Source organism: Podarcis melisellensis (genome assembly GCF_964234715.1).
Source record: "Podarcis melisellensis genome assembly, chromosome: Z".
In the NCBI taxonomy this organism is placed as follows: Eukaryota; Metazoa; Chordata; class Lepidosauria; order Squamata; family Lacertidae; genus Podarcis; species Podarcis melisellensis.
In genome coordinates, this window is record NC_138547.1 from 9554177 (window position 1) to 9573894 (window position 19718).

Below are 19718 nucleotides of genomic sequence, written 5' to 3' on the forward strand. Positions count from 1 at the left end.
TTAGACCCGGGAGTCCAATGCAGCCTGCTGGTCTTTCCATCTGGCTTTTGGAACTTTAAGGCCACACCTCTTACTCAGCCATGATTTACTGTACACATTCCTTGATTGCTTTTGCCCTGCTGGAATATGTCCTTGGCAGACAAATTAACAGGAAGGATTTGAAACCTGCGGGACCAGAAATTCTTAAAAGACTGGAGTAAATACTTGAACTATCTAAAAAGCAATTATAATAAAGAGATTACGCTAGTAGGACTGCAAGAAGTTCTGTAAGGAGGATTATGTGAAATATTACAAGGAAGATTATGAAGAGAATTATTAGTTAATGATAATTAAAAGTACTAGAGAAATTAAGAAATGCAGAGTAAGTGATAATGGAAAATCTTCAGGGGTTGTTGATGGAAGTCTAAAATACTGTATAAGATAAGAAGTTATGTTAAATGATTGTTGGAAATATGTTAAAAAACCAATAAAAATGTATATAAATAAAAAAGGAATTATGTCCTTGAACTCATTAACTGCCCACCTTTGCCTCTCTTTCTGCCCAACACTGGCATATGGCCCCATGGACAACCCAGAAGGGAATGTGGCCCTTCAAGGTGGGAAAAAAGTTCTCAACTCCTGCAATACAAGTGTAGTAATTCCAACCAACAGTATAGCTAGCTGCTGGACCCAAGGAAATCCTGACACACAGCCACAAACATCCACACCCTCACAATTTTTGTTGGCAGGACTAAATGCTAATCTTATTACACGTGGTAGGAACCCAGTTGTTTTGAATTCAAGCCAGGCTGCCAACATAAACTGGTTACATGCTGCAATAGTAACGTCAGGTGATTGCAGGTGGGTACCTGCTGGCCTGTATTCGGTCCCCTGCCCATGGGCTGACAGGACAGGTGGTAGTTTCCTTACAAGGCTTGCAAGTCTTTCTGAAAACTCAGCACTGCCCTCTCACTTCCTTGGCAAACTCCCATCAGGTGCCTGCAGAGTTTTCAGTTATTCCCTTTCCCCCAATTCTCTAGCACCCTTTGTTCTATGAGGGCTTAATGTCATAGCACAGCGCTGCAGGTGTCTGCTTGGTTTAGAGGGTTGGACTAGGACTTGGGAGATCTGGGTTCAACTCTTCCCACTTGACCATGAAGTTCATTGAGTGACCTGGGCCAATCACAGCCAATAATAATCATCATCAAAGATTAAAAGCTTCCCTAAACAAGGCTGCCTTCAGATGTCTTCTAAAAGTCTGGTAGTTGTTGTTCTCTTTGACATCTGGTGGGAGGGCATTCCACAGGGCGAGTGCCACTACCAAGAAGGCCCTCTGCCTGGTTCCCTGTAACTTGGCTTCTCGCAGCGAGGGAACCGCCAGAAGGCTTCGGCACTGGACCTCAGTGTCCGGGTAGAAGAATGAGGGTGGAGACGCTAACATATCTCCCAGGGTTGTGGTTTGTTATATGCGATTGTGAGGGAGAATATGCTTCCCCAATTCAATTCTTGGCTGCAGCAGCAATCTTACTTGTTGACTGTCAATCATCTTCACAGGGTACAGAAGGGTTTCTTTTGTTTTTTTGCCTGAGGGCCGCATTCCCTTTCTGGCTACATGCCAAAGGTGGGCGGGGCCAGAGGCAAAAGTGGGTGGAACAACAAATCTAAGTTTTGCCTATGTCCGTAGGCTAGCTTCTGCACACATTCAGAGACCCCTCTGTCCTCCACCTGCACCAGCACGATCAGGTTTAAAGGACACATTCCAGCCTGGCAAATGCACCCAGGGTGCAAGGCCAGAGAATGGGAGACTGCACCTCTGCAATTGTGGGGGATGTTGTTCCAAATGATTTGGCTCAAGGATGCACAAACCAAATAAACACTGGGGCCGACAGCAGCTAAGATCTTGCACTTTATTATTTCATTGTAGTGGAGACAGAAAAAGGGTGGGAGAAGTGTAGAAATTTATACAAAACTTGATCTTCCCACTTAACAAAGTCAATTTAAACAAAGTAACAAGCCCAACCATAAAGCAAGGCTGGGGAGCATGCAGGCCCTTCAGATACCACTAGACTACAATTCCCATCATCCAGGAGCGCTGGCCCTGCTGGCGGGAATGAGAGCCCAACAACCACTGGAGGGCCACAAGTTCCCCCCACCCTTACTTCAAAAGCCCACATTATGATCTAAAACAACAACAACAACAACAACCAGGGAACTCGTTAAGCCCACTAGGAAAATAATTTCTCTCTCCTAAAAATATATATGTATACATATAGAAATATGTTCTGTAAGTCAACATGTCACGATGCGAGGAGTTCCAAAGATGTCAGCCATTTACTAACTGCTACGGGACAACACTTTAGGGAGTGAGGGGGGCATGGGGGCTTAGTCTTTGGTGGCCTCGCTCTGCAACCGCTCCTCATTGCTATAAACCTCGGGCTCGTCCCCGGACTCATTGAGGAGGACAGTTCTCACAATGGCCTCCGTAACGGCATATGGGTCGCAGTTGGCAGAGGGGCGGCGGTCCTCAAAGTACCCGCAGCCATCCTGCCCAACTTGGCGGGGGATCCTGATGCTGGCCCCACGGTTGGCAATGCCGGCCGAGAACTCGAAGATGTTGGAGGTCTCATGTTGGCCTGTCAGCCTCCGGGAGTTGTCCTGGCCTCCGCGAGGGTCGTACATGCGGATGTGGTACTTGTGGCGTTTGCTCAGCTTGTCTATGGCAGCTTCGATGAACCTGAAGAGGAGAGGCAGAAAAAAATAGATGTGTTGACAAACTGCAGGCACACCAAGGAAAAATAAGCAAAAAAAGTATTGGGGGCGACTGTGATGGCGGGGCAGAGACAGTGCGCTTCTGGAGAGCAGGACAACCACAGACTCAAGAACCAGATGGAGCACATTAGAAAAGCAAGACAAAGAGTATTTACGTTCAGGAAAACTTCTTGAAATTATGGCATAGACGGCATCACACTCTCCTCTGCAAATGTCAAAAATGGTGTGTGTGTGTGTGTGTGTGTGTGTGTGTGTGTGAGAGAGAGAGAGAGAGAGAGAGAGAGAGAGAGAGAGAGAGAGAGAGAGATTTTGTATACAGTGGTCCCTTGGGTTACATACACCTCAGGTTACAGACTCCGTTAACCCAGAAATAGTACGTCGGTTTAAGAACTTTGCTTCAGGATGAGAACAGAAATCATGCTCTGGCAGCGTGGCGGCAGCAGGAGGCCCCATCAGGTTAAGAACAGTTTCATGTTAAGAATGGACCTCCGGAATGAATTAAGTTCTTAACCTGAGGTACCACTGTATATAACTTTAAGATGGGAATATGTTGGTAAAAGATTTCTGGAATCACTATTCTGACAGTGACGATAATTTTTACAAAAGCAAACCACCGATCACTGTCCAAAATTAGTGCTTCTGAATATTTTTGATTGTACAAATGGTAGATATTGTCAAAAGAATTGATACTATGTATGATCTTGGCAACTTGAATTGTAACTGGAACTCATTAGAAATCTTTTATTATATTAATTTATGTATTTCCCCTGAAAGGAACAGCACCAAATCTTACACTGGAAGCTTGGTGGCACTCCCTCTGCAATATAGTTTTTATGGGGAAAATTACACATGATTTGAGGAGCAGGAGCCTCCAGACACATTTTGCACAATTTGGCATTTGTTCATTATGTAGGCGCAAGCGGAGGCACCACCTCCAAGGCAGCCTGTGTTACAAGCCTGGCAAATACAGAACCACACCTGACAGTCAAATAGCCAGAGGTGGCTTACACTGTCTTGCAACCTGAGGCAAAATGGGAAAGCGCCACCTCCTGGGCACTCCCGCTGCCCCACACCACTTCAGCCATACTCCAGAATGCCCCCCACCCCCTGCTTGCCAAGAGGTCTGGCATTCTGCTTGGCGTCGCCACTCATCTTCTCTGCCCAAAGGGAGCGAGAGGACGGCAGCAGTGGAAAGGATCGAATGGGTGGGCTACAGCAAAAACACCGGGGCAATAATAATAATAATAATAATAATAATAATAATAATAATAATAATTTATTATTTATACCCCACCCATCTGGCTGCGCTTCCCCAGTCACTCTGGGCGGCTTCCAACAAAATATTAAAATACAGTAATGCATCCCTAAACAAGGCTGCCTTCAGATGTCTTCTAAAAGTCTGGTAGTTGTTGTTCTCTTTGACATCTAGTGGGAGGGCGTTCTACAGGGTGGGTGCCACCACCGAGAAGGCCCTCTGCCTGGTTCCCTGTAACTTGGCTTCTCGCAGCGAGGGAACCGCCAGAAGGTAAACAACTTAAGCAAGCAAACAGAGATATTGCTGCAGTGTTTTGGAGAGACTCCAGCTCCACCCACAGACCCTCAAATGACCCACTCAAGTGCCCTAGATGGGAAAGTCCACTCACTTGATACCCCCTTTCTGCCTTGTTTCTTTCGTGCTGACATTGGTGTGGCACCCAGCGCCATTCCAGTTGCCGGTTATTGGTTTCGGATCCAAAGTGGCGATGACCCCAAAGTCTTCACAGACCCGATGCAAAATGTATCTCGCCATCCACAGGTGGTCACCCATCTCAATACCTTCGCAAGGCCCCACCTGGAATTCCCACTGCAGTTAGAAAGAGATGCTGTTAGTGCAAAAAGAAACCTTCAAGGTTGCCAAACACACCCTGCCAGGGCAGAGGCCCCCCCAAAAGAAAAGAGGGCTGGAGCAGGTGGCAGATCAAAGCTTCAGGCTGGGAAGTCAGAGCAATAAGGGGAAGCAATAAGCTGTAGTAAGAGCCAGCAACTGGCAGACCACATTTAGTGGGCATATCCAGCTCCTGATCCACCCTCTGTACAGGAACACAGGGAATGCACACTTCCTCATCACAGGGATGCAGGAAACCGCCTTATACTGAATCAGACAACTAGCCCATCTAGTTCAGTCTTGTCTACACTGACCAGCAGCAGCTTCCTGTCTCACCCAGGCCCACCTGGAGATGCCATTGGGGTTGAATCTGGGACTCCTGCATGCAAAACATATGCCCCATAGGTCCTCTTTCTACATACCTGAGAAGGCATGACTTCAGCATTGGTGCCACAGATCTCCACACCAGCATAAATGCAGGCCCTGTAATGGGTCTCCACTATGTCACGCCCGTACACCTTGTCGGCCCCAACGCCACAATAATAAGGTCCTAGGAAAGAAAAAGCACATGGCACATACAATTAGCCTGCTGCTTTGTTAGGAGATATGTGCATATCCAACAGGAGGTGCCATCTTAGGAAAGAACTGCATAAGAAACAAAGACAGAGAGACAGGGACAAGGGAATGTCTCCCCTAAGTTGGAAAAAACGCCATTGGGATCTATCTCCTCTTCCTTACACACAGTCTTCACCTGTTAAAATGTTAGGTCCATCCTTTGCTTTTTAAAAAGAAAAAGGAAAAAAGTGCCAGTACTCAACATGAATTAGTTATAGAAAGTGTTGTATTGAGTACCCTTGAGTACCTCCAGAAAAAAACATTGGGTCCCAGCACTTGCCAAGATTTATTTATGACATAGCAAGTAACACCTCCAGACTTTACCTCTGTTTATAGCTGTGGCCCTTTTGATTTTTTGGACTACAACTCCCATCATTCCTGACCATTGGCCAAGCTGGCCAGGGCTGGTGGAAGAAAGTGTTTGACAATATATGGAGGGCGAGAGGGGCCCCGCAACTTATCTCTATATAATAAAAACATAAGGTTTCCCCATTGGAGGATTTGAGGCACTGTGTCGCAATCTGGATTTGCGTGAAGTCAGGGCAGGAGGAGTGGAGCAAAAGCGAAGGCAGACTACAACAGAACAGCAGTGGCAAAGGCATGGGAGAAAGGGAGGTGCACTGAGAAGGGGGAAAGCAGTGACTGAAAAATGTTGAGGGGGCTGGCTGAGGGCAGGCTTAATTTGGTAGGGTAGTGCCCTACTTGCCCTAACAAAGCCGCCTCCACTGGTTGCCCCAGTTCAGAGACTTGCTTGCAAGGCGCATGGCAAGGGCAGAACACTCTTTGCTGAAAGGGCCTGGCATGCACCTTTCAGTAATCCCTCACACGAAGGAGGATTTCGCAACCAAACCGGTTAGCGAGTGGAAACTTTTGTGCAATGCCCGGTCAGGGAGGGAAAGGTCAGATGATTTGCAAGATACACAATGCACAGATGGCAACTGCAGGGCAGCATGCATATCTGTTTGTGTGTGCGCGCGTATGTATGTGTATTGCTTGCATCAGCAAGACAGTACTTGATCACATGATTATTCTGAGGCCCTTATCTGTGACTCAGCAGCAGGGGCCCATCAATTCATCACAGAGTTGGGGAACATTTCTTAGACAACGCCCACATTCCCTCCTGAAGGAACCTTCTGGGAGCCACCTGCCAGTGGCAGGAGCCAAAAGCCAAAAGTGGGTGAAGCAACAAGTGTTAACTGACTCACATCTCTTCCATCATCCATCCTGGCAAACAGAAAACCAGGGAGAGGCTTGGACAGTGCATTTGGTCCCACAGGGCAGGAACATAGAAACGTGGGAAGCTGCCTCGTACAGGTTAGATCTTTGGTCCATCTAACTTATTATTGTCTGCAGTGACTGCAAGCGGCTCTGCAGGTTTTGAGTCAGGGACGGTTTCCCACCCCTACCTGTAGATGCCAGGGACTGAACCTGAGACCTTCTGCATGCAAAGCAGGTGAACTACCACCAATGTTTTTCATCTCCGAGTTATATAGGATCTTGGCAGGCAACCATCTTGACTTATGGCATAACAAACATCTACCAAAACCTTTAGGGGAAAGGAGACTATTTGTGAATTCTCCTGCTAGCAACAGGCAGAGATTCAAAGACTGATCTCCCCTGCCCCCCGTCAGAAAACCCCACCCTTGCTGCAATGGCATTTTCACCAAGCTTGGCAAAGCAGCATCTTTTGTCTGTAGCTTTGCCACTTCCTTCCCTCCCTCACCATACTAATTAAATTAGACCAAGAACAACATGAAAGGTTCTTTTTCCTCCTCCCTTTCCCCATCCCATTTTACTTTTCTGCCAGGCCTTTTAGATAGTTAAGCCTGAAGTCAGGAAGGGTGAAATGAAATTTGGGAGCCTTATTTGACTGAAGAGCAGGTCAGGATGCTTCAAAAAAATTAATCAAGTAGTCAAAGGGGGTTAAGCCACAGAGCCTAGGACTTGCCGATCAGAAGGTTGGCAGTTTGAATCCCTGCGACAGGGTGAGCTCCCGTTGCTCGGTCCCTGCTCCTACCAACCTAGCAGTTTGAAAGCACGTTGAAGTGCAAGTAGATAAATAGGTACCGCTCCAGCGGGAAGGTAAACGCCATTTCCATGCGCTGTTCTGGTTCACCAGAAGCAGCTTAGTCTTCCTGGCCCTATGACCCGGAAGCTGTACGCTGGCTCCCTCGGCCAATTAAGCGAGATGAGCGCCGCAACCGCAGAGTCGGTCACGACTGGACTTAATGGTCAGGGGTCCCTTTACCTTTACCTAGTCCAAGGGCAATTTACAGGATGCCCCTCATTCTTGCAGTATATATGTAATACAACATTAAAGCCAAAGAGTCTTGCGGTATATCTGATATGGTGCCAGCCAGAAGGCACGTCCTCTCATACCCCTAGCTGCATCCATCCATTTCAGCTGAAAGCCTTATTCTTCTTACCTTGTGGGCCTGGAAACCCATTCTTAGGCCAGCCGTATGGGTGCCCATCGACACCCAGCAAAGTGTATTCTTGCTCCATCCCAAACCAAGGCTGGCTCTCTTTGACCATGTCCATGATTATCTTGCAGCTGCTCCTCAGATTGGTTTCTGCAAGGAAGAAAAGTTATGTCAACACGGAATTTTGCTTCAAGCCCAAGGTTTGCAGGTGTGCAAAGGCTATTATTGGTTGTCCTACTTGGAGGGCACAGAACACTGAATAAGACCTCACCTGCCCGCTTCCGGTTGTATTTCAGAACCTCACATAAGACAAGCTTGTTGGGGTCAAGGGTAAAAGGGTCTCTGAATATCTTAACGGGGATCAAGAACATGTCACTGTTGGAGCCTTCAGACTGGCCTGTGCTGGATCCGTCGAAGTTCCATTCTGGGAGATCTGCAGGAGGGATTGAAATAAAGGTGTTTTAGGTATCACTCCACTGAATCCAGACCTATTAGAGGCTGGCAGGGGGGAAATCCTTGGTGAGAATAAGGGCCATAGCTCAGAGGTAGAGCACCTGCTTTACATGCAGAAGAACCCAGGTTCAATCCCTGGCATCTCCAGGTAGGACAAGGGGAGACACCCTGCTTTTGTCCCAGGTGTGGAAATATCCTGGAGAGTCGCTTCCAGTGAGCAGCAATAATACTCAGGTACGTGAGCCCATAGATCGGCATAGGCAAACTCCGCCTTCCAATGATTTTGGCCTACAACTCCCATCATCCCTAGCTAACAGGACCAGTGGTCAGAGATGATGGGAGTTGTGTCTCAAAACATCTGGAGGGCCGAGTTTGCCTATGCATGCCATAGACAGATCCTGCATTTATTTATTTAACTAGCTTATTAATTAATCAACTCCTTGGAGTGGGCAGTTTATATATACATAAACTAAAACCCCTAAGCGGTTTGCATAGAACAAAAAGAAAAGACACTTAAGGGAGTAAAAAAAATTTAAAAAACAGAAAAACTATTCTCTAACAGAAAAGCAGAAACTTTTTTTAAAAAACACACATTTATGCTTAATAATAAATTAGATGTCTGGGGAGCCTGACTTAAGCAAGCTGGCCAGTTTTTAGTAGGTTCCAAGAACAACACATTAAAGGCACCCTGCATAATAACAAGAAGCAGTGAGTTCCAGAGAGGAGGTGCTTCTGCACTAAAAGATGCAACACATTGCCAGCGCACAGCAAACAGTATGTGGCATTAGGTGGTATAAGGCAGCTTTCTCGGTTCAGTTCAGACCATTGGCTGGGAAAACTGGACCTGGTCAGCAACACAGATACTTATCACCCCTACCTGCTATGGTCCAAATCTGACGGAACAGCATAGGTCACTTTGCAAGGGGCCTGTAAAGAGCCCTGCCTTGCACTCCGGAGCCCTGAAAAACCAGCTGATCATCCAGTCTTCTAAGCATGATGCTTAGGAAGGGGCTTGAAAAGACCCATTCGCTGTGGCCTGAAGTCCCGATGATCAACAGTTCAGCGGCACTTTATAAGCCCATTTTGGGCCAACTCAGCTGCCTTTCCACACCTCAGGCATCAGAGGGAAGGGCTGTAGCTCAGAGGGAAGGTTGAACATCTGTCTTGCACATAGAAGGCCCCAGGTTCCATTCCTGGGATGTCTAGGAAGAGTTGGGAATGTTCTGGAGAACTGCTGCAAATCAGTGTAAAAAAAACTAAACTACATTGACCAGTGCCTTGATACACTGCAAGTAAATCTCATATGTTCCTATGACGTCAGGTGGATGAGACCTTGCCAAATATGTGAGGACTGGTAGGCCTCATTAAGCCTGCAGTCTAGAGGTTCCTCACAGATGATTAAATGAACGGGTTATTCACCTTGGGGTGACATTTCCCTGTAAAAAAGCCTAACAGATAAGTCTCCTTAAGATGCACAAGAAGGCATCAAAAGGAACCCAGCCCTGCTTCTTCCACTTCCTGTAAACAAAGCCTGGCCAGTTCATTCATGTACCTGACGCTGAGGATTTGCATAGGCCAAGTGGCATCCACATTAACTGCAGCCCAGCCTGCAGTTGAGAATCCCCAAAAGGAAGTAAAAAGTCGCTTCCAATTACATTGGCAAACATTTCAGGAAGCAAAGTAGAAAATAATAATAATAATTATGCCAGGTGTCTGGAGACCTGCCAGTTTAAAAAGGATTCTGCAAGTTTCTAGCTCCTAACACTAGATTGCTACCTGGGTGTGACTATGCTGGGAGTCGACAGATCCAAAGCTAGACTGTAAACAGGTAGAGAGAACAGAGGAAGCCACACTGCACAAGGTGTTGGAACGACTTTTAACCACAAGCAGAGCCACCAAAGAGAGCAGGAATAAGGGAACCTCAGGCCCAGAGGTTGAATGTGACCCTCAAAGCCTTTCTATCTGGCCCTTGGGACTCTCCAAACCACACCTCCTCCTGGCTCTGCTTTGCACCATTCCCTGAGTGTTTTTGCCTTGGTGGGATGCGTCCTTGCTCTTTGCTGTGCAGAAACTAGCCTACACTACAGAGGTGACATGTAACACCCAAAATTCTGCCCACTTTTGCCCCTGGCTCCTCCTGCCACTTGCATGTGGCCTCCTGGAAGGTTCTCCAGAGGGGAATTGAAATAAAAGGTTCCTTGCCCCTGCAAGAGAGGATGAAAGCAACCGCCGCCCAGCCTTACCTTCAATGGTCTTTGGTTCCTGGCTCAGTGTTCTGGTTTTACAGCGAAGGCCTTCGCCAGTTCCATCGATCCAGATGTATGTGACCAGCACCTTGTCTCCCAGGGGCAGCTTCATGTACTGGTCCCTGACCACCTTGTTCAGCTTGGAACTGTGTGACACAGACATGGTGGCAACCTAGGGAAGGAGAGGAAGGAAGATGTTTTAGATCCCCTTCAAACTCTGGGTGGGAGTTTCAGAGCTCATCTGCTGGGGTAAATGACCAAACCTTCCTTGTGCTGCTAGGTGAACAAAGCGATAATAAGGCTTGCTTATAGTGGACAATATTGAGATAGATGAACCAACGGTTGGGATAAGGCAGCTCCCTGTATTCCTAGACAAATGAAAGCATCACCAAGCTTGCACAACTGGTCTCTTCCCCTCAACATCTCCTTTCCCAGCCTCACTCTTCATTAAGCAGCTGGAACCTCAGCAGTCTTCCCTGAAAGAGGTGAAGGAGATAGACGCTTTGGAGGAGGGGGTGTTTAGTATGATTGGATTAACCACACCCCAGGCATAAGAGTGTGGCTGCAGGGGCTCAGATCAGAGGTGGAATGAATAGGATTGTTATCTCAAACATCTCACAGCTGAGAAGGAGTTATCAGCTGTGAATCAACCCCACCCCTACTAGCTAGCCTGCTCTAGGGCAATGCTAGATTGATTTGCGGGCAGGGGGGACAATGAAAGAGATATCAGGCAGGTCCATTTTTTACAGTGGTTGAAGATTGGGTTAATACAAGCTGGTAACTTTTGGAAGGAGAATTATATAACGGACTCTTCCTGGGAGGGCCCCCCCCCCGTCTCTTTCCTCCCCCACCCAAAAAACCTTCCCCATTTACTCATGAAATTCCACATGGTGCTAATAAGCAGTAATATCAAAAAGTTTCCACAACTGCACTCTGCGTGCACACAGAATTTTAATTTTTAAAATTAAGCAATGTAAGTATCCACAGTTTCAGTTTCACTGGGGGGGGCGGAGACCTCTGACCCTCCAGATCTTGGGTGCCAACTCCCACCAGTGGCCCACCCAGCGTGAACAATAGTGAGGGACGATGTGAGTTGTTGTCCAACAACCTATGAAGGGCTACAGGTTCCTTTCATCCCTGGATAAGGGTACAAATTGGCACCTGGAGACTGGGAAGAGGAGGAAAGCTGATGCCGGTGCATTAAAATGGATAAAGAGCTTAATCAAAACAAGAAATAAGTCTGCATCCCTGCACTAAACCGAACTGGGAGAAGGTGGCAGCTATGCTTATTAAAGTATTGGTTTGGCTTCCTAAACAAGTTTTCAGCCTAAAATTTTTTTTTCTCCTACAGCAGTCAGTAGAGATCCAGGAACTTGCCAACCGCCACTAAGATAACACCCAGCAAGGAAGTAGGAAAACAAACACTGGAATTTGTAGGCCAATTTAACTCTGGAGGAAGAAGCAGAGCCCACCTTAAGGTGACACTAGGCAAATATCTTTCTTTTTTTCAATCTATTTTTTGGGGGGGGTTTTCAAAAATTAACAGACATACAACATACAAAAAGACAAATCACCTACATTTCTAATACTGTACACACGTCTGGCTTCCCTCCCCTCCCCTTTGTGGTTTTTTGTTTTGTTTTACTTTTTATACTGCATTTTCCACATTAACGCTAAAGGGACCCCTGACCATTAGGTCCAGTCGTGGCTGACTCTGGGGTTGCGGCGCTCATCTCGCTTTATTGGCTGAGGGAGCTGGCGTACAGCTTCTGGGTCATGTGGCCAGCATGACTAAGCTGCTTCTGGCGAACCAGAGCAGCGCACGGAAACGCCGTTTACCTTTCTGCCGGAGCAGTACCTATTTATCTACTTGCACTTTGACGTGCTTTCGAACTGGTATGTTGGCAGGAGCAGGGACTGAGCAACGGGAGCTCACCCCGTCACGGGCATTCAAACCGCCGACCTTCTGATCGGCAAACCTTAGGCTGTGGTTTAGACGACAGCACTACCCGCGTCCCTATTTTCCACATTACTCCATCTTTAAAATATTCTGTAGTTTCTCTTAGTAACATGTTTAATTTGTTTTAAATTAACCCTGTTAATGAACTTATTTGCATACATGAATTTTTCCAATATTCCACATTTCTCCCCCAATCTTTAATAACTCCCCCCCCCCTTCTCGGTTTCTTATTACACCCATTACCCTTGCCATTTAAGCACAATCCCATTAATTTAATTAGCCACTCTTCCTTGGTTGCTACTACATCTTCTTTTCACCTCTGGGCAAAATATATATCTTAGGGCCGACTGAACTTATGTTGCAAAGCAGGCAAAGAAGATGTTAAGAGAATGGAGCCAGTGAAAGATGAAGATTTTTTTTATGGGGCATGGCAAAAAAATCACACCCATTGACTTCTCGCTTTGCCCCCTCCTCCATCCATTAAACAGAAATAATGGGGGCTTTTAAGGCTGAAAATTTGAATGGGGAAGCTGTGTCCTCGTCCCCCCCATTGGGCTCCAACTCCCACCAGCACTGGCTAAAATGGCCAATGGTCAGGGGATGAAGAGAGCTGTCATCCAACTACATCCAAGATGCCACAATCCTGAGGTAAATAATTTAGGACTCTTGTTACCTTAAAAACCAACTGCACCCCCACAGACTAAACCAGTGCCTTAAGGTCAGCCTTTGAGGCTTTCTGCCCTTTGCACAATCATTCCAGGGCCTTGAGGCAGAACAAGCCATACAGTGGCACCTCAGGTTAAGTACTTAATTCGTTCCGGAGATCTGTACTTAACCTGAAACTGTTCTTAACCTCAAGCACCACTTCAGCTAATGGGGCTTCCTGCTGCCGCCGCGCCGCCAGAGCACGACTTCTGTTCTCATCCTGAAGCAAAGTTCTTAACCTGAGGTAATACTTCTGGGTTAGCGGAGTCTGTAACCTGAAGCGTATGTAACCTGAAGCATATGTAACTGTACAGTGGTACCTCAGGTTACAGACGCTTCAGGTTACAGACTCCGCTAACCCAGAAATAATACCTTGGATTAAGAACTTTACCTCAGGATGAGAGCAGAAATCGTGCAGCGGCGGCGCAGCAGCAGGAGGCCCCATTAGCTAAAGTGGTACCTCAGGTTAAGAACAGTTTCAGATTAAAAATGGACCTCCAGAACGAATTAAGTTCTTAACCCCAGGTACCACTGTAGTGGAGGCTCCCTCTCTGGGCTTCTTCCAACACTCCAAGCAACAAAGCCATTTATTTCCCTTCTAGTGTTCTAGCATTCTGAGAAAATGTGAGAAAAGTAATAATGCAGGGGCTACAGGTCTCTTTTCCTGGATGGGGTCCCTTGCTTCACCTGTGCAGCAGAAAAACAGCAAGACGTCTTTGCACTCCTTATGTGCCTCTGTGTAGCAGCTGCTGGAAGTCACGAGGGGGGGGGGAGTTGCTGTTGGCTTGGGGCCTAATTGCAGGCTTCCTATTGGGGCATCTGAGAACAAGGAGCTGGACTAGAGGGGCCTTTTGTTCAACCCAGCAGTCAGGCTCTTCTTGATGATTAGCTATTTCAATTTATTCACCCTGTTCTTGGGCAGTTTATACAAGGTTTTCAAAATATTTGTAATTTTACCATATTTATGGCCATGTTTTAAAGTTGTTTGCTTTTGGGGGGTGAGACCTTCCTTTGCGACCCTATAAAAGGGGGATTTCTGGATTGTTTTTGTTTCAATTTTTATTATGTATTTTGTGTTTTTTATATTGCAAATTTATGTTGTCAACTGTCCCGAAATCTACAGATATAGGACTGTGTACAAAGCTAAATAAAGAAATCATAACTAAATAATAGTAATAAAAGACTCTACACTTTAAAAATTAGCAGAGATGGAGTAGTATCTAAGTTTGTTGCGTCCATTTATTTCAACAAGTCAATTCTGAATTAAGATTGACATTTTATACAATCCACAATATCATTTTCATGATGATGGTAGAATTGCTTACCACTCTTTCCAGGGAAATCAGGGGTTGATTAATTTTTACATATTTTCAAAAAGGTATCTAAAGAGTAATTTATCTTTTGTATTCAATGGTTATTCATCCGGCTTTTCTCTTTCCTGGCACTTAAAACCTATTCCCAGAGGCATTCAAATAGCCTAACAGTTTGTGTTGATGACGTGGCAGAATTTAGTTTGTATATTTTTTTAAAAAACACTCATTTAAGTGGTGATTTTATTCAACCATTGTTCTACATTAAGTTTTAAATATGCATCAAATACAGATTCTGGTGCGACAGAACACCTTGGCGGAAGACAGAGTGCACAGAAATGCTGTTTACCCTCCCACCGGAGTGGTACCTATTTATCTACTTGCACTTTTTAGTGTGCTTTCGAACTGCTAGGTTGGCAGGAGCTGGGACCAGCAAGCCCCAGAGGCTCAGTGGTTTAGACCACAGTGCCACCCACGTCCCAGGTAATATTTTAAAGAAACTACAAATAAATTTCTAATAACTTTTTTTTAAATCAATATCCAGCCTGATAAAAGAGTCTTACTGAATTCACAATCTCACTCACTGCTGTTACGATTAATTACATTAATTCATAGCTTTTCACAAGATGCCTGAGTGACTTACAAAACGCGCCCCCCTCCAACCTCTCACTACCAAGGAAATATAACAAGCAAATAGACAGGGAACCTACCCAAGGGACACTGACACAAAACCCCACACATAACACTGAGTAAAATAATATAGGTTTTACCACCACCCTCCCGCCCTTTCTCCAACCTTATACTGCATATAACACTAATGTCTCTCCACAAATGTAATTGATCTGTAGAAAACAACATGAAAACAATCCATGTACAGTACTTTTGTAAACTAATAAGATCTTTTTTTAATTTTAATTTTTTTAAAAAAAGCATGCCCCCTCATGAAACCCGCTAAAGGGCCAATATAACCACTAACAACACCAGTAAATGTAAATACGTTAAATACGTTTTGAGTTTTTCACGCTCAGCTTCCTTTTGAAAAAGGCCCCAGGGCTGGTCAATCACCAGCCGGCAGCGCCACGCAGCTGCAGAAAATGCCGGCGCGATTTTCGCCTACATTCCCGAGAACTACAACTTCAAGCCCGAGAAGAATTTGGCTGGACACAAAAGCAAAAGTCTTGTTGAACGGCAACCCCCTGGGTGCTTTTACGCGGGGGCGCCCCAAGCGATTTTAGTGGAGGCTACTCGGAAGAAAGCAACTTGACGCCCCCTAAACCGCGCCACTCAAGAGCCCTCGTGGGTCAGAAGTTGGGCGAAAACCGTGCATTTCCCCCCTGGGAAGTGGGTCGAGCCCGGTGCGAGCGCGCGCGTAAACCACGACGCAGAGATGGGTAGGCGAGAAATGGAAGAAGCCCCTCTAAAAAGGAGAAAGAGAACCCCGATCTCATCTCCTTTTCACCCCTATTAACCTCTCTATCCGGCGGAACGCGGCTCTGGGGCTGCGGCGCCCGCGAGGCTTTACTCGGAAACAATATACGGATTCACTCCGGGACTTGACTTCCGAGTCGCGGCGCTTTTCGAAAGAGGGTCGTGGGGAACGCGGCGGGAGCGCACGGGGGCGCCTGCCCAGTGGCGGCGCACTTACCTCCGGCTGTGGGGGGCGTCTCTGGCGCGCTCGGATGGTTTCAAAAGCGCGATCCCAACCCACAAGCTTCGCGGAGCAGCTGCACCTTTACCAGCTCCTGCCGACCTTTCTTATAGCCGCCCCCTGCGGACCAGAGGCCGGAGGCGGAGCGAGGGGCGGGGAAGAGGGCGGGCGCCCCAAAACCAGTGTGGGTGCGGCGTTGGAAATACTGTTTTCATGGGCGAAGGCTATCAGCGGCAAAGACGCAGGTTGATTACTGCTAGTGTCAGAGCCTTTGTGTGCGCGCCTCAATGCCAGTTGGTGGGAATCGCCAGTACTTTCTAATTATTATTATTATTAATAATATTTATTCGTTGCGGTTATCGCTCGCTTTTCCTCCAAAGAACCTCAAGGTGGCGCACGCGATTTCCCCAATTGTCCCAACAAGCCTGTAAGGCAGTGACTGGCTCAAGTTTACCCCGTGAGCCTCCTTGAGGGAGGGGAGTTTGAACCCTGGTCTCTTCCAAGTCCAACAACAGTCAAAGCTATCTTTTTGGCCACTGTGAGAACAGAATGCTGGAAGAGAGAAGCCTTTTGCCTGGTCCAGCCTGACTCTTCCCCCAAGCTGTAGCCAATGCTAGTCCTGCACAGAGTAGACCCACTGACTAACGTAGGTACATTTATTTCAATAGGCTGACTGAGTAAAACTTAGTTGGATACAGCCGTATGTTTTTAAACAAATCCTTAGGACAGTGAGGGGAAAACATATTGTAGGGTTGGAAAAGATTCAGGAAATGGGCAGCCGAAATGAAGAAAGGCTGCAGCGTTTGAGCCCTTTTAGTTTAGAGATAGGGCAAGAAGAGTTAGACATTATAGGAGTCTGCGAAGTAATGTATGGCAGCGGTTGCCAATTGGTGGTCCGTGGATCTCAGAGGGTCTGCATAATTCACCCGGGGTTCCATTCACGTAACAAAAACTATCATAGAGATAATCAAAATTTTCAAATGTAGAGGGTCCATGGTTCGGCTTATGAAAAACAGAGGGTTCACAGTACTTAGCTAATTGGGAAGCACTGATGTACGGCATGGAGAGAGTGGGTAAAGGTAAAGGGACCCCTGACCATTAGGTCCAGTCGTGACCGACTCTGGGGTTGCGGCGCTCATCTCGCTTTATTGGCCAAGGGAGCCGGCGTACAGCCTCCGGGTCATGTGGCCAGCATGACTAAGCCGCTTCTGGTGAACCAGAGCAGCGCATGGAAACGCCGTTTACCTTCCCGCCGGAGCGGTACCTATTTATCTACTTGCACTTTTTAGTGTGCTTTCGAACTGCTAGGTTGGCAGGAGCTGGGACCGAGCAACAGGAACTCACCCTGTCGTGGGGATTCGAACCACCGACCTTCCGATCAGCAAGTCCTAGGCTCTGTGGTTTAGACTCTCTCGCGTCCCGAGAGAGTGGATAGAGAAAAGTTTTTATGCCTCTCTCATAATAGTATAACTTGTGAACATCCAATGACGCTGAGTGTTGGAATACTCTTGCCCAAAGAGGAAAAAGTACTTTTTCATGTGGTGGCCACCAAACTTAGAGGGTTGGACATACTCATGGAGGACAAGCCTATATTCCAGCTTCACTATCAGTAGCATTGTACCTCCAAATACCAGTTTCTGGGGGGGTCACAGGTGGGCAGAGTGCCGTTGAGCTCACTTCCAGCTTGCAGGCCTCCAATACGCACCTGGTTGGCCACCATGATAACAGCATGCCAGACTAGATGGATCATTGGCCTGATCCACTAGGGCTCTTCTTATGTTCTTGTGACAAGAGAACAGAAACAAAATGAACAGAGGTGCTCATCCAAAAAGAATATAAGGTACAAATCCTACTCTCCACCCCACCTGCACCCCAGTAAAAGATGAGCACCACAAATCACCCTGCAGTGTGATTGAGAGCCAGTGTGGTGTAGTGGTTAAGAGCAGTGGACTCGTAATCTGGTGAACCGGGTTCGATTCCCTGCTCCTCCACATGCAGCTGCTGGGTGACCTTGGGCCAGTCACACTTCTCTGAAGTCTCTCAGCCCCACTCACCTCACAGAGTGTTTGTTGTGGGGGAGGAAGGGAAAGGAGATTGTTAGCCGCTTTGAGACTCCTTAGGGTAGTGATAAAGCGGGATGTCAAATCCAAACTCTTCTAGGTTAAATACCAAAGTGGAATATATTGGTCTTGTGTCTAAATACTAACTAAAGTTGGACTCTGGGGAGAGTTTACTGCAGACAGGAAGGCCCCACGGAAAAGGCCTCTTCTTCCATTGCCACCCTCTGCACCTTCTTTTGAGGATGTATATGGAAAAGGGCCTTAGATGATGATGGCAGGGCCCAGGTAGCTTAATGAAAGAGCAGGTAAATAAGTTTGGCCACCTGACATCAAAGGCAAAAATCTCCCCCTCCCACAAAACACTGTAATAGTACAGAAGCCAATGGGCCATGGGCCAGAATTATCCACTCCACCTGAAAGTAGCTGGTTAGCTGAGGATGTGTTGAGGAGTGTACACACCTGACAAGCAGCTCCAGCCAATCCTGACTCCCTGATGTGTGTGTACTTAGAGCAGAAATCATAGAAAGGGCAACTTGTGGCCTGATGTCATGCAGATGGTTGTGGTGAGGAGAATGGGGGAAAGGGGCAGCAGAAAGAGACAGGAGGGGGTGCCCTAGCTACTTCTGTTCTTGTCTCTACCCTATTCTGTTTCTGGGTCCATGCACTTTGTGCTCTGGTTATGGCCTCCAAAGGAGTCTATAAGGGGAGTTTGGCCCTTATCAGAAGAAAAAGGTTCCCCTCTCCTGACCTATAGGACGCACAATTTCATCTCATTCATACATTATGTTTTAAAAACCCAGCAGCTTGGATGTACAGTCTTCTACTGTAGGAACCAGTCCCCAGGGACTGCATTACTCTACTGACCTGATTTCATTGTGTCTGATGAAAGAGGTGGTTCCCTGCTTAACAAGTAAGTCAATCAACCAGGATTTGATCAGCTTCCCTCATGATGGCTGTTGGGTGGCACTAGGGTGCCCAGGTGAGTTGCCTTCTCCAGGTGTGTGGTTCAGGTGGAGACAGACTGGGGGAAGCTAGAGGGAGGAGGGCAGGAAAGCCATGATGTCATAAAAGGTTTGCTTCCTGGCTCTGGGGTCTAGAGGCAGCCTGGGAAGTAACAATCTGGTCCCTTTAACAGCTGGAGCTGAGACACCAGGAGTAATAATGACCACCATAAATAAAAAGGTCCGGAGAACTAACGGGAGGCATGGTATGTTCTCTGCCACCACTGTCCAGGCCACTTCCTGCTTCCTAGAAACACTGTCATGGTAAGGGGAGGCTAACTTTGCCTTAATCCAATAGCCAGAGATGGAAGAGCTACTCTTGATGCTTGTGTTTCTTTGCCTCTTCTCTTTTCTCCTCTCCCCATTCCTTTTTCTTTTTGTGTTGTATCCAATAGTCTTCAACTGGTGGTTCAGGATCCATGACTGGGTTGTGGCCTGATCCAAAATAAGTTACCACTGCAGCACTATAACCATCAAGATATGCGTGCAGGATTAAGAAATGGGACCTCAATTATATATTTGGGTTAAAGGTCGACCTCAGGCCTGAAAAAGTTGAGGACAACTGCAATTTATTTACATTTACTTACTTACTTAATTTGTATCCTATCTTTTCCTGCAAGCAGCTCAAAGTGGCACACAGAGTTCCTTTTATCCTCACAACAGTCTTGTGAGCAGTGTTAGAAAC

General features: G+C 46.8%; 1 protein-coding gene across 2 annotated transcripts; it reads right to left on the reverse strand.

Annotated features, from left to right (window-relative positions):
- Nucleotides 1-1872: 1872 nt before the first annotated feature.
- LOC309361496 (glutamine synthetase-like) lies at nucleotides 1873-19033 on the reverse strand. 2 transcript variants are annotated; one of them, XM_081896572.1, is made up of 7 exons: nucleotides 18897-19033; nucleotides 10347-10521; nucleotides 7922-8083; nucleotides 7654-7800; nucleotides 5035-5162; nucleotides 4392-4591; nucleotides 1873-2713 (listed from the first exon to the last, which is right to left on the reverse strand). In XM_081896572.1, exons 2-7 carry the CDS (start codon nucleotides 10510-10512, stop codon nucleotides 2362-2364), a joined length of 1155 nt encoding a protein of 384 aa, XP_081752698.1. In that variant the 5' UTR covers nucleotides 10513-10521; nucleotides 18897-19033; the 3' UTR covers nucleotides 1873-2361. The 2 variants fall into 2 exon arrangements, with proteins under 2 accessions (XP_081752698.1, XP_081752699.1); XM_081896573.1 differs by lacking the exon at nucleotides 18897-19033 and adding an exon at nucleotides 15970-16118.
- Nucleotides 19034-19718: the final 685 nt, after the last annotated feature.

Bases quoted from the DNA above. Each gene is read 5' to 3' on its own strand.
- LOC309361496 (XM_081896572.1), bottom strand. From the start codon at position 10,512: ATGTCTGTGTCACACAGTTCCAAGCTGAACAAGGTGGTCAGGGACCAG. The intron at 8,084-10,346 runs GTAAGGCTGGGC...TCCCTCCTGCAG, and splicing joins GGAACCAAAGACCATTGAAG to ATCTCCCAGAATGGAACTTC. The intron at 7,801-7,921 runs GTGAGGTCTTAT...TCTTCCTTGCAG, and splicing joins ATACAACCGGAAGCGGGCAG to AAACCAATCTGAGGAGCAGC.